Source organism: Pinus tabuliformis, chromosome 3_2, assembly GCF_031772625.1.
Source record: "Pinus tabuliformis cultivar Carrire ecotype Pingquan chromosome 3_2, CPIR1, whole genome shotgun sequence".
Lineage (NCBI taxonomy): Eukaryota > Viridiplantae > Streptophyta > Pinopsida > Pinales > Pinaceae > Pinus > Pinus tabuliformis.
The window spans coordinates 141,642,280-141,655,072 of record NC_142302.1 but is presented as its reverse complement, the minus strand read 5'-3'; the positions used below and the strand labels follow the sequence as shown (position 1 = coordinate 141,655,072).

General features: G+C 38.5%; 2 protein-coding genes across 2 annotated transcripts; both read right to left on the bottom strand.

The window, feature by feature from the left end:
• Positions 1-5,571: 5,571 nt before the first annotated feature.
• Positions 5,572-9,715, bottom strand: LOC149180222 (uncharacterized). The gene is made up of 4 exons (XM_089413812.1): positions 9,163-9,715; positions 8,395-8,579; positions 7,255-8,223; positions 5,572-7,062 (listed from the first exon to the last, which is right to left on the bottom strand). The coding sequence occupies exons 1-4, from the start codon at positions 9,713-9,715 to the stop codon at positions 5,572-5,574; spliced, it is 3,198 nt and encodes a 1,065-aa protein (XP_089269938.1).
• Positions 9,716-10,669: 954 nt separating this feature from the next.
• Positions 10,670-11,377, bottom strand: LOC149180221 (uncharacterized). The gene has a single exon (XM_089413810.1). The coding sequence runs from the start codon at positions 11,375-11,377 to the stop codon at positions 10,670-10,672; it is 708 nt and encodes a 235-aa protein (XP_089269936.1).
• Between the last annotated feature and the right edge of the window lie 1,416 nt (positions 11,378-12,793).

Genomic DNA, 12,793 nt, shown 5'->3' with positions numbered 1-12,793 from the left:
AGAATGTGGGAGAACTCACATGAAAACGCAGGCAGAGGATTTCAACTGAGAGGTACACTGGATACATGGCTCTTATGAGAGGATGTGTTGAAACATAGCCATCTTCTTTTGAGGAGGTAGTGCAGCAACCGGTTTGGGTTAATGCCATGGTGGAGGAGTATGACTCCATTGTTCTTAACAATGTTTGGGATGTGGTCCGAAGAGGAGGAGACAAGTCAATGGTGAGTTCCCAATGGATTTACAAGGTAAAGTAAGCAGAGGATGATAGTGTGGAGAAACATAAGGGCAGGTTCGTGGCTTGAGGATTTTCTTAGGTAGAGGGGATTAATTACTATGAGACCTTTTCTCCTGTTGCAAGTTAGTCATCAATCAGATCCATTTTCGCACTATCAATGTAGATGGGTTGGATGATACATCAGATGGATGTAAAGACAACTTTCCTTAATGACATGATTGAGGAAGAGGTGTATATTGAACAGCTTGAAGGTTTTGAGACCTTTGACCGAAAGTCACATGTGTCCTGACTCAAGCGAGCGTTATATGGGCTGAAGCAAGAACCCCATACTTGGTACACCAGGATCGATAGCTACTTCACCGGGTTGGGCTTCACCAAAAGTGAAGTAGATGCGAACTTGTACCATATTGTGGTGGAAGGTTAATTGTTGATTTTTTTTTATATGTCAACGATTTGATTTTGACAGGTGATGATAAGTTGATCAAGTCTTGCAAAGAGGATCTTGCAAAAGAGTTTGAAATGAAGGACTTGGGGCTCATGCACTACTTTCTAGGCATGGAAGTATGACAAGGTGATGGGGAAATTTTTGTCTCTCAGGGAAAGTATGCCAACAAGATACTGAAACGGTTCCACAAGGAGAGAAGTAAACCCATGGTGACTCCTCTAGCAGTTAACTAGAGGAAGGAGGATGTTACTTCAAGTGCAGTAGTGGAAACTACTATTTACAGGTAGCTTGTCAGTTCACTCATGTATTTGGTGAACACATGATCGGACATGCGCTATGCAGTTAACCAGCTTAGTCAAGTGATGGTTAGGCTGACTAAGCTGTATTGGAAGGCGACCAAGCATGTGTTGAGATACCTTAGAGGCTATTGATGAGTTTTCAACTTCATATCTTGATCAAGAATCTGATTAGGAAATTGAAGAAGAAATTATAGATAAAGGTGTAAAACTAAAGGAGAAAATTGCAAACATAAGATAATTCAACTTTCAAACAATTTTATTCCAAAGGGATTAGTGCCATTAGAGAAGTTATTTGATGAGAATGTGTAGTTATTAAGCCTTAGTTAGAATATATACAAGATTGCAATATTGGGATTGAAGAAGAACCAAGACATATTAAAATTTCTAAATTATTACCACCAGAGGCCAAACACAAGTACATAGGTTTGTTTAAATGGTACATTGATGTGTTTTCCCAAAAATATGACAATATAACAACCTATCATACTTCTATTATTCAACATAAAACTCCTTTAAAGGCCGGTGTCAAACCTTTTAGACAGAATCTTAGGAAAAATCCTATTTTATTGCCTATAACACAAAAAGAGGTAAAAAAATGGTTGGATGTTAAAATCAACATACCATTGAGATATTCCAAATTGATTGCTAACTTAGTTTCCGTAAGAAAGAAGAATGGAGAAATCAGATTGTGTGTAGATTTCATGAACTTGAATATGGCATCTCTTAAAGACAAATGTCCACTTCCAAAGATGGATTTCCTTATTAAAAAGGTGACTAGAGTAGATAGGATTTCACTGCTAGATGGTTTTTCTAGATACAACCAAATTGCAGTACAAAAAGAAGATCAAAGTAAAACAACATTCATTACACCTTAGGGCACATTCATGTATGCCAAGATTGCTTTTGGCCTAATGAATGTTGGAGAAACCTTCCAAGGAGATATGGATTTGGAATTTGTTAGTGAGAAAAATGGAGTTATTGTTATTTATCTTGATGATCTTACTATTTTTTCCAATTTAGACTGACACCATTTAAGACGTCTTTAATAATTTTTTCAGAAATTTAGGAAATTTTAGTTTCCCTAAATCCCAAAAAAAAACTTTTTTCCATGAAAGTGGGTAAACTTCTAGGGCATATTGTATTTAAATGTGGAGTTAAAATTGATCCTCAAAGACAGTCTTCTATTCAAGTTATAAGACTGACAAGAAACAAAAAGGAAATATAGTCTTTCCTTGGTAAAATTAATTTATTGAGGAGGTTTATTCCTAAATATGGAGAAAGAGTGAAAGATATTATAAATATGCTCCAAAAGGATGAAGAAGTTAGATGGACATTTCAATCAAGGTTATATTTTTCTCGGATTAAAAAGTAAATCACAAAAGCACTAGTCCTAGCTAGTCCTAATTATGGTAAGCCTTTCAATATCTTTTCATTTGCTTCAGATTCAACATTAGCCGTAGTCTTATTGCAAAAAAATGAGAATAATTACGAGTATCCAATAACATTTTTCAGCGAAACAATGAGACATGCAGAGTTAAAATATGATATTGTTGAGAAGGATACATATGCTATTGTTTTGGACTTATTTTTTACATTAAAAACTAGTTGCATATGTTCCAAACAATACAGTGAAAATAGTTTTAACTCAGGAAGTCAATGATGGGAAGAGAGGCAAATGCATTGCGAAAATTCAGGAATTTGATCTGGAGATTAAGCCAACTAAGCTAGTAAAGGTCCAAGGACTGGCTAAAATCTTGGCAAAATCTAATTGTAGAATTTTAGGTATTAACTCTGTGATGCAGATTTGAGATTCAACTCCTTAGTTTCCTTTATAATTAAATAAAAGTCAAGCTAGATCCATTAAACTCAAGTCATTAAAGTTTCACATTATTAATGAAAATTTAGATTGGAAGGACCCTATGGGTATTTTTTTTTGTGTATGTCTAATTGAAGATGAAACAAATGGAGTGATAAATGAATTTCATGAGGGTGCATGTGGAGGAAATTATGCCTAGAGAACCATTACATATAAACTTTTGAGAGCAAGTTTCTATTGGCTAAAGTTATTTTCTCAAGTTGGGGCAAAAGTCAAAAGTTGTGTTATGTTCCATATTTTTACAGGAAAAGAAAATTTATCATCTCTTTCATTAATTCCAATTTTGTTGGAATCTCCTTTTGTGTAGTGGGGCATAGATTTCATTGCAAAGGTACACCCAACATCTAGTAATCAACATAAACAGATTCTAACTACAACATATTGTTTCACTAAGTGGGTGGAGGAGATTCCGACAAGAAATGCAACATATGTAGTGGTGATAAAGGTTTTATAAGAAAACATCTTGTCCACATTTAGTTGTCTAAGTGAACTTATCAATGATAATGCTCAAGCTTTCAACTCTGCCAAAATGATTGAATTTTATCAAAAATATCATACTTCTCTTTACCATTCTACAACATATTATCCTTAGGGAAATGGAATGTTTGAATTCTCAAACAAGAGTTTGGTAAAGGTTATAAAGAAGGTATTAGTTGATCATAAAAAGCATTGGAATGTTCATTTAAAATTTTATCTTTGGGCTAATAAGGCTTCTCCTAAAAGAGAAATAGGTAAATCTCCTTTTCAATTAGTTTATGGTACTGAAGCAGTTTTTCATACTCAGTTGGCATTTTTTGTCATGAAAAATTTGCAAGATTCTCATGAACAACTAAATGAATTTACAAGAAGAAAACATTGGTTTATTGAGTTGGAACAATATATATAACATGTGCAAGTTAAGCTGCAACAATAGCACAAAAAAATGAATACTTTGTTTGATAGAAAGGCTAGAGAAAGAGATTTCAATCAAGGTGATCTAGTGCATTGATGAGATTTTATCTCTACATGTAAATGGGCAATGTTTGAAACACTTCATACAATATTGAAGAATTTAAGGATTATTATATCACTATTTTTTTTTGTAAGCTAGGGAGAGACCTTCTTTTTCTATTAATTCGAATTGAAACCACTACATAATCGTGGTGACCTCAACCCGCCCCGAGGGGAAACCGGGTTTCTTGGCCACCTTAAGTTTTTAATGGCCATCCAAAAATAAAAAGTCCTGATTCTGTCTGTCCATGCTTTATAAACTAAACATTCATAGAGATTATCATAGTTTCTTGTCTGCATTCTGTATTACAAAAAGAAGCTACAGTTAACTAACTATAATTCAAAAAGATTTTTAAAAACCTCTAATTAACATGTCTTCATCTGTTGGTCCGCTGTGCCTGCCTGCTGCTCCATCTCTTTCTTGATACCGGGACTGCTGGTTTTTAACTGCTGCTGTATTTCTTCCATCTTCTTATCCTGCATTAACAAGGTGTTTTGAATGTTCCGTAACTCCTTCTTCAGATTTGGAATTCCCTGAGATAATTCAGCCATTTCCATGGCTACTTGTTCCATTGCCTTAGCTAGCAGTCTCTTCATTATCCAGTAGACATGAAGGGTCTGCTTATATAATGTCATGCGTCCTCGCGTGTTGCCTGGATCCGGGAGGAGATATTCCCAGTCTTCCAATTCTGAGTCTGATTGACCCTGAATTGCCTCCTCTTCTAGCTGCTGAATAATCTTTCTGATATTTTGGTTAGTGTTTTCACAGTAGGCCCATTCGGCGAACTGGACTTTCTTCCCTATGGATTTCCTTGTTTTCCTAACTGATCCTGTTGTGCATTCTTCCCTGTTTCCAGCCCCTCCTTTTCCCCCTCTTCTGCATTGCCCGCGTCTCCCTCCTGCGCCTCCCCTTCTCCTATAACTTCCTCTACCTCTCCTTCTTTTCTCTCCTGATGGGCTTCCGAATACCCCTTCTCCTTCTTGTTCCTGGTTACCCCGGGCAGCTTCTTCCCTGCTACCCTGGACATTAAACCTCCCTGCCTCTGCCAACCGGCTTGTCCATACGCGCCTTGGTTCTCCTTCCTCTCCGTCCGAGTCAAACATTTCAACATCCTCCTCTGAGTCATCTTGAACCGTGAGGATTTCCTTAGCTGTGGCTTCTTCCATTATTCCTTTCCCTTTTTTTTCTTTGTCTCCTCGACCTCGGTTTCCTCCTTCTTCATCACTCCTCATCCATCTCCTCGTAGCCATTCTTTTCTCCTCTGCCGTGTTGGCTCTTCGTTTTTTCGACCTCCTTTGCACTGCTGTTCTCCCTTCCAGGTCCCTGGCCTCCTTGTTTCTTCGCTCTGTCTTCGACACTTCAATACGAATTTGCCTCAACCGGCTGCATGAACCTTTCTTATGCCACCGTCTCCTCCACCTACTTTCTATTTTATTTACCTTCTTCTTTTGCCGCTTATTGTCTACCTCCCTACTCGCCTCTCTTCGCCTTCTCTCCGTACTGTCATACTCTTGTCCAATCTCTGACATCCTGACAGTTCCATCCTCCTCTGTCGTAATTCTATCATCCGCTTGCCTTGAGATGATATCCCTTGCGGTGATCCACTTGTCCTTGATCATCATTACCTGAAACTCTCTTGCTCTGTCGTGCTCCCTTACCTGCTCTGCATTTATTATCCTATACGCTGCCATTAACATCCCGATCGGGAGTCGCTTGTTGTCATCTTTATCTGGTTGCAAATTCATTATGGTCTTGGGTGATTATGTTTTTAAGCTCTCCCCATCTTGGGTTATTCTCTATTGTGGTCCAGCTATTGTCCATTCTTCTATCTGAATCCTTACTCCCCCAGTTAGCCAAAAGGTTTGCTGCCTTGTTTCCTTTTCGTCTAACGTGGTTAATAATTTTGTATTCTATTCTCTTTAGTAATTCTGCCACATCTTGGATAGTCCTAGCTGTCCTCCAACTCCTAGCAACCTGCTCCCAGCTCCTCCCATCATTTAGTTTACGGAGCATCTCTATTGTTACCTGCGAGTCACCTTCTATCTCCAAATTCATGTATCTGTTCCTCACTGCTATCCTTAATCCTTGATGCACCGCCCATAACTCTGCTTCGTTGTTAGTCATTTCTCCTCCCCATTCCGCATACACCCATCTTGTGTTTTCCTCACTGTCCCTAAAGATTCCCCCAAAGCCTGCCGGCCCTGGGTTTCCTTTGGAAGCCCCATCAAAGTTCAGCTTGATGAAATTCTCTCCGGGGTATCTGAACTGGTTAGGACTCTGAATTTGAGTTCTCTGCCGATTCTCTTTTCTGGGATAGATCATGTCATATCCCAAATTTAATTTAGATACTATTGTCCTTTCCTCCTGGTTTGTTTTCCAATCCTCCTCATCCCAGGCCTCAGTCAAAACAGTTTCTTTTATAGATTTACAAATTTCCTCCCAAATTCTTGCAGGTTGGTTGCTTTTATCCCGAAAGATCCTTCTATTACGTTCCTTCCACAGAGACCATATCACAAAACCTACTGACAATTTCCAGATTCTCCTCACCACCTTGCAGGAGAATTGTCCTTTGCCCCATTGCAATATGGTATTTTTAATGTTGTTGGGGTCTCTATTTGACTTGCCAAAGAGTGTTCTAATCTCCTCCCATAGATTTCGGGCGAATGGACAATTATTCAGTATGTGCTCCTGGGTTTCAATTCCTTTGTTACAGAGACTGCATCTCGATGGTCCATAGAAACCCCTTTTCTGGATTTTGTCCCATGTTAGGATTCGTTCTTTGCTCACTAACCATGCGAATATTGTTATCTTCGGCCACCACTTGATGTCCCAAATAATTCTCCAATCTGTAGTTTCTTCCTCACTTTCTTGATACCTTGTCAAATCGTAGGCTTCTTTTACTGTAAAGGTTCCTTTCATTGCTTTTCCCCATCTGAGAATATCCACCCCTGATCTCGCTTTTATCTTCCTCGATTCTAACTCTTTGGTATATATTTTCCCCAACTCTTGATTTGTGTCTTCGTCCCATTCTTCTGGCTTTCTCCATACTCTCCATATTTCATTGGTTTCTCCTTCTTTCCAGTAATCTCTCACATATTCTCGTCCTGCCCTGATCACTTTTTGCTGTACTTCTTGCAGATTTTGTATCTCGATCAATTTATCTCTTTGCTGCCACCTCTCCTCGCAGAATCTAGCACTGCTTCCTTCGTGTATTTCCTAGAAAGCATGATTATTTACTATATGCCTATTCTGACTTGCCAATTCCCAGATTGAAGATCCTTTTGGGATTTCTTCAACTCTCAGTCTTTCCGCCGTTGTTGCAGGCATATTATATTTCTGAGTCCAGATTCTCTTCCATAGATCATTTCCCCCTTGCATCCACCGCCACCATAGTTTTGCTCCAAGCACCTTATTTAACGTCTCTGGGTCTCTCAGGCCTAGACCCCCTTCCTCTTTTCTTTTCATTATATTTTCCCACGAGACCAGAGCCCATTTCCTTTGTTGACTTGGACCTCCCCAAATAAATTTTCCAAATATTTCTTTCATTTTTGTGCAAACCCCTTTGGGGGCTGCCATAATGGATAAGGAGTAAATAGGTATCGCTTGAAGGACAGATTTCAGTAGGACGATTCTGCTAGCAATGTTCAGAGATCTGAATGACCAGCTTGCCAATTTGTTCTTTATTTTTTCTAAAGTATTCTGCCAATTTTTCATTCGTGTGGGATTTGTATCTAGCTGATTCCCCAGGTACTTTGTAGGAAGTTCCCCCTGCCTGAATCCTAAAGTTCTGGTCAGATGAGCCTTGATTGATTCTGGAGTATTGAATATGAAGGTGCATGATTTTTCTTTGTTAATCTCCATACCCGATGCTTCCATAAACAGCTCCAGTATTCTTTTAATGTTCCTCACCTCTTTTACTGAGACCTCACAGAATAGCATAATATCGTCAACAAACTGCTGGTGAGTGATAGGCAAATTGTTTCCCCATAGCTTTAAGCCTTTGATTTTCTTTTCCCTCAACTCTTTTTTGAAGTATCTTCCGAGACCTTCTGCTGCCATTATGAATAGGAATGGAGAAATAGGATCCCCTTGCCTAATTCCTCTAGTAGCTCTAAAGGTTGCCGTAGGAACCCCATTTAATAATATTGAGAAGTTCGGGGTCGATATCATGTTGTATACCCACTCTATCCACCTGCTGCTAAATCCATAGGCTCCAAGAATCGCTCTGAGGTATTTCCAGCTTAAACGATCATAAGCTTTTGACAAGTCCAGCTTCATCATCATTCCTTTTTGCTTTTTTTGTTTTAGTGAGTGTATCATTTCCTGTGATACTACTGACCCATCAAGAATTTTTCGCCCCTCCACAAATCCAGTTTTCTATGGTGAAATTATATTCGGAAGTAGAGGCTTTAATCTTTTTGCTATCAAAGTGGCTAAGATTTTATATATGACATTGCATAGGGCTATTGGGCGAAAACCTTGAGCATTTTTTGAATTATCACTCTTAGGGATCAGGGTAATAAAGGTCGAATTGATACTTGGCCATACCTTTTGCTTCATTCGTGATTCCTCTACTACCTCCAAGACTTCTTTGCCAAGAAAGTGCCACCCTACTTGATAAAACTCCACGGTATATCCATCAGGTCCTGGAGCTTTGTTCTTACTCATATCCATCACAATTTCTTCCACCTCTTCTAAAGTAACTGCCCTCATCAAAGCCTTATTCTGATCATCTATTATTATTTTAGGGATTTCCTTACAGATGCATTCTACGGCTAATCCCCGATCTTTTTGTGGTTCTGTGAGTATCTCTTTGCGGTGTTCCACCAATATTTTTCTCAATTGTTTCTTGTTCTACTATCCTTTCCCCCTCTACATTTTTAATGGAGAAGATCATGTTCCTTTGTCTACGCTGGATCATGGCTTGATGGAAAAACTTAGTGTTTCTTTCTCCTTCGCGTAACCAGTTTATCCTAGATTTTTGTCTCCACAGAATCTCTTCCTGTTTCCTTCTTTCTTCAAGTTGGCCTATTATTCTTCCTTCCTCTTTGCTTCTTTCCTCATCCCTCCCTTCTAGAATTATTTTTTGTTGTATTTCCTCCATTTCTTTCTCTAATTTTTGTTTTTCCTCCATGATGTTCCCAAACTCTTCCTTATTCCATTTTTTTATTTTCCCTTTGAGTTCTTTGAGTTTCAGATGGATAGTATGCATCTTCCCGTTCCCTTTCACTTTACTCTGGGTCCACCATTCTTCTATTTTGTGTAAGAATTGAGGGTTTCTAAGCCAAAATGCCTCGAATCTGAATGGTTTCTTACCAGTGTTCTTCTTGATATCGATTTCCAATCTGATCGGCCAGTGGTCCGAGCCTAAAGCCGGCAGAATTTTAGCTTCTATAAACACATCCCGGTTCAAAATTTGTTCAGATAGAAGGAACCTGTCTAATCTAGAAGCAATTTGATTTCTTCCTCCCCTCCTATTGTTCCATGTGTGTACGCCATTAGTTGTAGGTATATCCACCAGCCTCTGTTCTGTGATCATCTCATTAAACTCCTCCATGTTCTGATCCGGTCTCCTTAAGCCACCTTTCTTTTCGTCTATCGTTCTAATCATATTAAAATCTCCTCCTACTATCCACAATGTTCCAGGGAGAATTCTTCTAATAGCTTGCATATCCTTGAGAAAGTTCTTCCGTTCTCTTGGGATATGCGGTCCATAGACTCCTGAAATGAGTATTCGCTCCTCTAATCCTATCAATCTGAACAGGCCTGTGAGGATTCTGGGGAAGCTGATCCAATTTTCAAATAATACCTCCTCAGGGTTCCAGAGGATTGCCAGACCCCCTGCTGTTCCATCCGCATCTTGAGCCATTACCTCATATTGTAGTTTATTTCTTTTCATAATTTCTACCATCTGTTGATGCCTAATTTTCGTTTCCTGGATTATCATTATGCTCGGTTTATCTTTCTTCAGTCTTTCCTTTAAGTACCTCTACTTACCCTTACTATTTAGCCCTCTGATATTCCACCTCATGACTATCATTTATAACTTCTTTGGTGGTTTTTGAAATACCTCTGATAGAGGTATAACCCTTCCTGAATTTACCAATATTTCTCCAACTGCTTGTATGGTTTCATTTAATGTTCGTATTCCTCTCTTTCTGCCCCCCTTGCCAGTACCATCCATTCCCAGGCTCTGGTTCCCTTGCGTCCCTGCTTGATCCATTTGAATCTCTAAGGTGGTACCTTTCTTCTCCTTATATTTCTGGAATGTTTCTTTGTATAATTGTTTCTGTTTTTCCGGGATAAATCTCTCATCTAAATTTTTCCATTCCTGAAGCAATTTCTTCATAATTCTTTCTTCTTCGTTCCAATTATCCTTTTGAGAGTCTGTTCCCATCTGCGTTTGCTCTGTTGTATTCCCCTGAATTTCTCCCATCTCTTCTTCCATCTCCTTGTTCTGAGTTATGCCCTGTTCTTTTGTCTCTTTTATAATTTCCATTGGTTCATTCTCATTATCTTCCTGTTCTTTCCTTTCTCCCTCGTTTTCGTCTTCCTCCACCTGGAGGACCTGAAACTTGTTTTGGTTTTCGACTACTATAGATTTCCCCTTCTGTTGGATCCTTATTCCTTCCTTGCCTGGTTTTTTCTTCCTTTGGACCTCCTGAAAGCCCTCATCCCCGGTATCCGCTCCTTCTGTTCTCCTTTGTTCTTCAACCTGTGTCCTTGTTATTTCCATTTCTTTGTTTAGTGGGCATTGCCTGTATAGATGTCCATACTCATGGCATCTTCTACACCTGAAGGGAATGTGCTCATAATCGATTGGTTACTGCCATATTTCGTCATGGTATTCTAGCTCTATATACTCTAGTAGTGGCTCTGCTATATTCATGTAAATGCATATCCTTGCATACGAAGTATACTTTCCCCTCTTTGTTGACTCAGCAACCTTAACAAAATTTCCGATTGAATTACCAATCCCTTCCAGAATATCAGGGTCCCAGAACTCCATTGGTAATCTGAATAATCTGACCCAGATGGGTGCTGCTAACAATTTCTCATTATCCGGGTTATACCTATCCTCCCAATGCCTCATGAATAAGCCCGCGTTATTCATAAAGTATGGCCCTTCTTCAAAGGTTCTTTCCTTATCTTCTAGGTTTGCAAAAATGACTGTGAAAAAACCTTTTGCTCCCAATTTTAAATCTATATGCTCTTTTGGCTTCCATCTTTGTTGTATCCATCTTGTTAAATCCTTTTCAGATGGCCAAAAACCAACAAACTTGCAAATCAAAGCATGGTCTCTCATATAGCATCTATAGTCTTCGAGTTTATTATTTGGTATTACGTACCTTGGTCTCTTTTGTGCTCTAGGTAAGAATCTGCCTCCAATTTTTGCTTGCCATCGGTTCCCCAACACTGACGCATCTCTGCTATTCTCCTTCTGAGCCCCTTGTAGTCCGCTCCCACTTGCTTCGCCTGCTATTACATTCTTAAAGGAGGGGATCTCTCCCCTCCCCTGTTTTCCTTCCATGGGTTCCTTCAGTCTCGACTATCTTTATTTCACCCTTCCTTCGTATTTTAACCTTGCAAAGATTATTTCCTCCTCCCACTTAACCCTTCTGCTATTTCACCGTCGCCCGCTCCCGTCCGACTCAAGCTCTGAAAACCCTAGTATTTCAAACCCTAACCCGCACTTTCTCCTCTCATCCCTCACCCAGGATCCAAATCACAACTTATATCTAGTTTACATGGATTGCGTCCTTATATCACTATTATTATAAATAGCCGGAATGATTTAATTTTCTAGTGCATGTGTGATCATCTTCTACAACATTTTTGTAATAAACCTCTCAAAACACACTTTGTAAATTTATTTAATTTAAATACAATACTCATATAGTATCCTCTTGGTCTATACTTTAATATTTGTCACAATGTTTTGATCACTATCTACTATTGTTTTACAATTCACAGTGGCAAGTGTATTAAAATTTTGGTCTAACATTTATGGCCACACACAAACAAACAAATATATATATATATATATATATATATTTCCATGCAGTTGAGGTGGAAATCAAATGAATTTGTGATGTGGTCCCTCATGTATTCGTGGCATGTTTTCATTAATCTACTATGGTGGTTCCACCCACCTTCACGTGTAGTAACATGGAAATATGTGAACCTTTGAATTGATGGTTCAGATGAGATTTTGGTTGATCAGCATTATACATTGCTAAGGTTTTGTTTGGCTTGCAATGACCTTACTTCCAACACATTCATTTGCCATTGTTTCATCTTGGGTTTTAACTTTGCCATGCCCTTCCCTCTCTTAAAACCCAGTCTTTTTGAGTGGAAATGCATTACAATTCTGAATGGTTGAATTGGCATGGTTTAAGTATGAAGTTGATTTTCAGGATTGTAAATATCTTTGCTTACAATTTTAATGATTTTATGTTTATGAGCTTTGACCAAATTTTATGTTTATTATCTTTGACCAATCGTTCTCCTTGTAGACTTCTCCAAGGTTTTATCACTTACAAATATAAATTTTGAATACTTCGTTCCCATGCTTTTTTATTCCAGTTACAAGGAGTACTTATCCTCATCCGTTTTCTTTAGGTGAGTTATTGTGTGTGTATACATTTCTTTTTGTTTCTATGTACCGGGTTCTCTGTGGTTATTTAAACAAGGTTTTTAAACCTATCCCTTTTGCTTGGTTTATAACTTCACTTATGAAGTCATACTATATCTTCTGGCCTTTTTCTTAGCCAAAATTTCTCTCGGCAAAGGTCTATGCTTGGGAAAAATGTTTTCTTCTTGCAAGTTAATATTATCTTAAAGAAATATAGTTATTTATAGTTTATATTATTCTTTGGAAATTTTTACGAGTTGGGGTTTATTAGTAAAAATCCTAAAAAAACATTTTGGTTTTGTTCAACCTGGA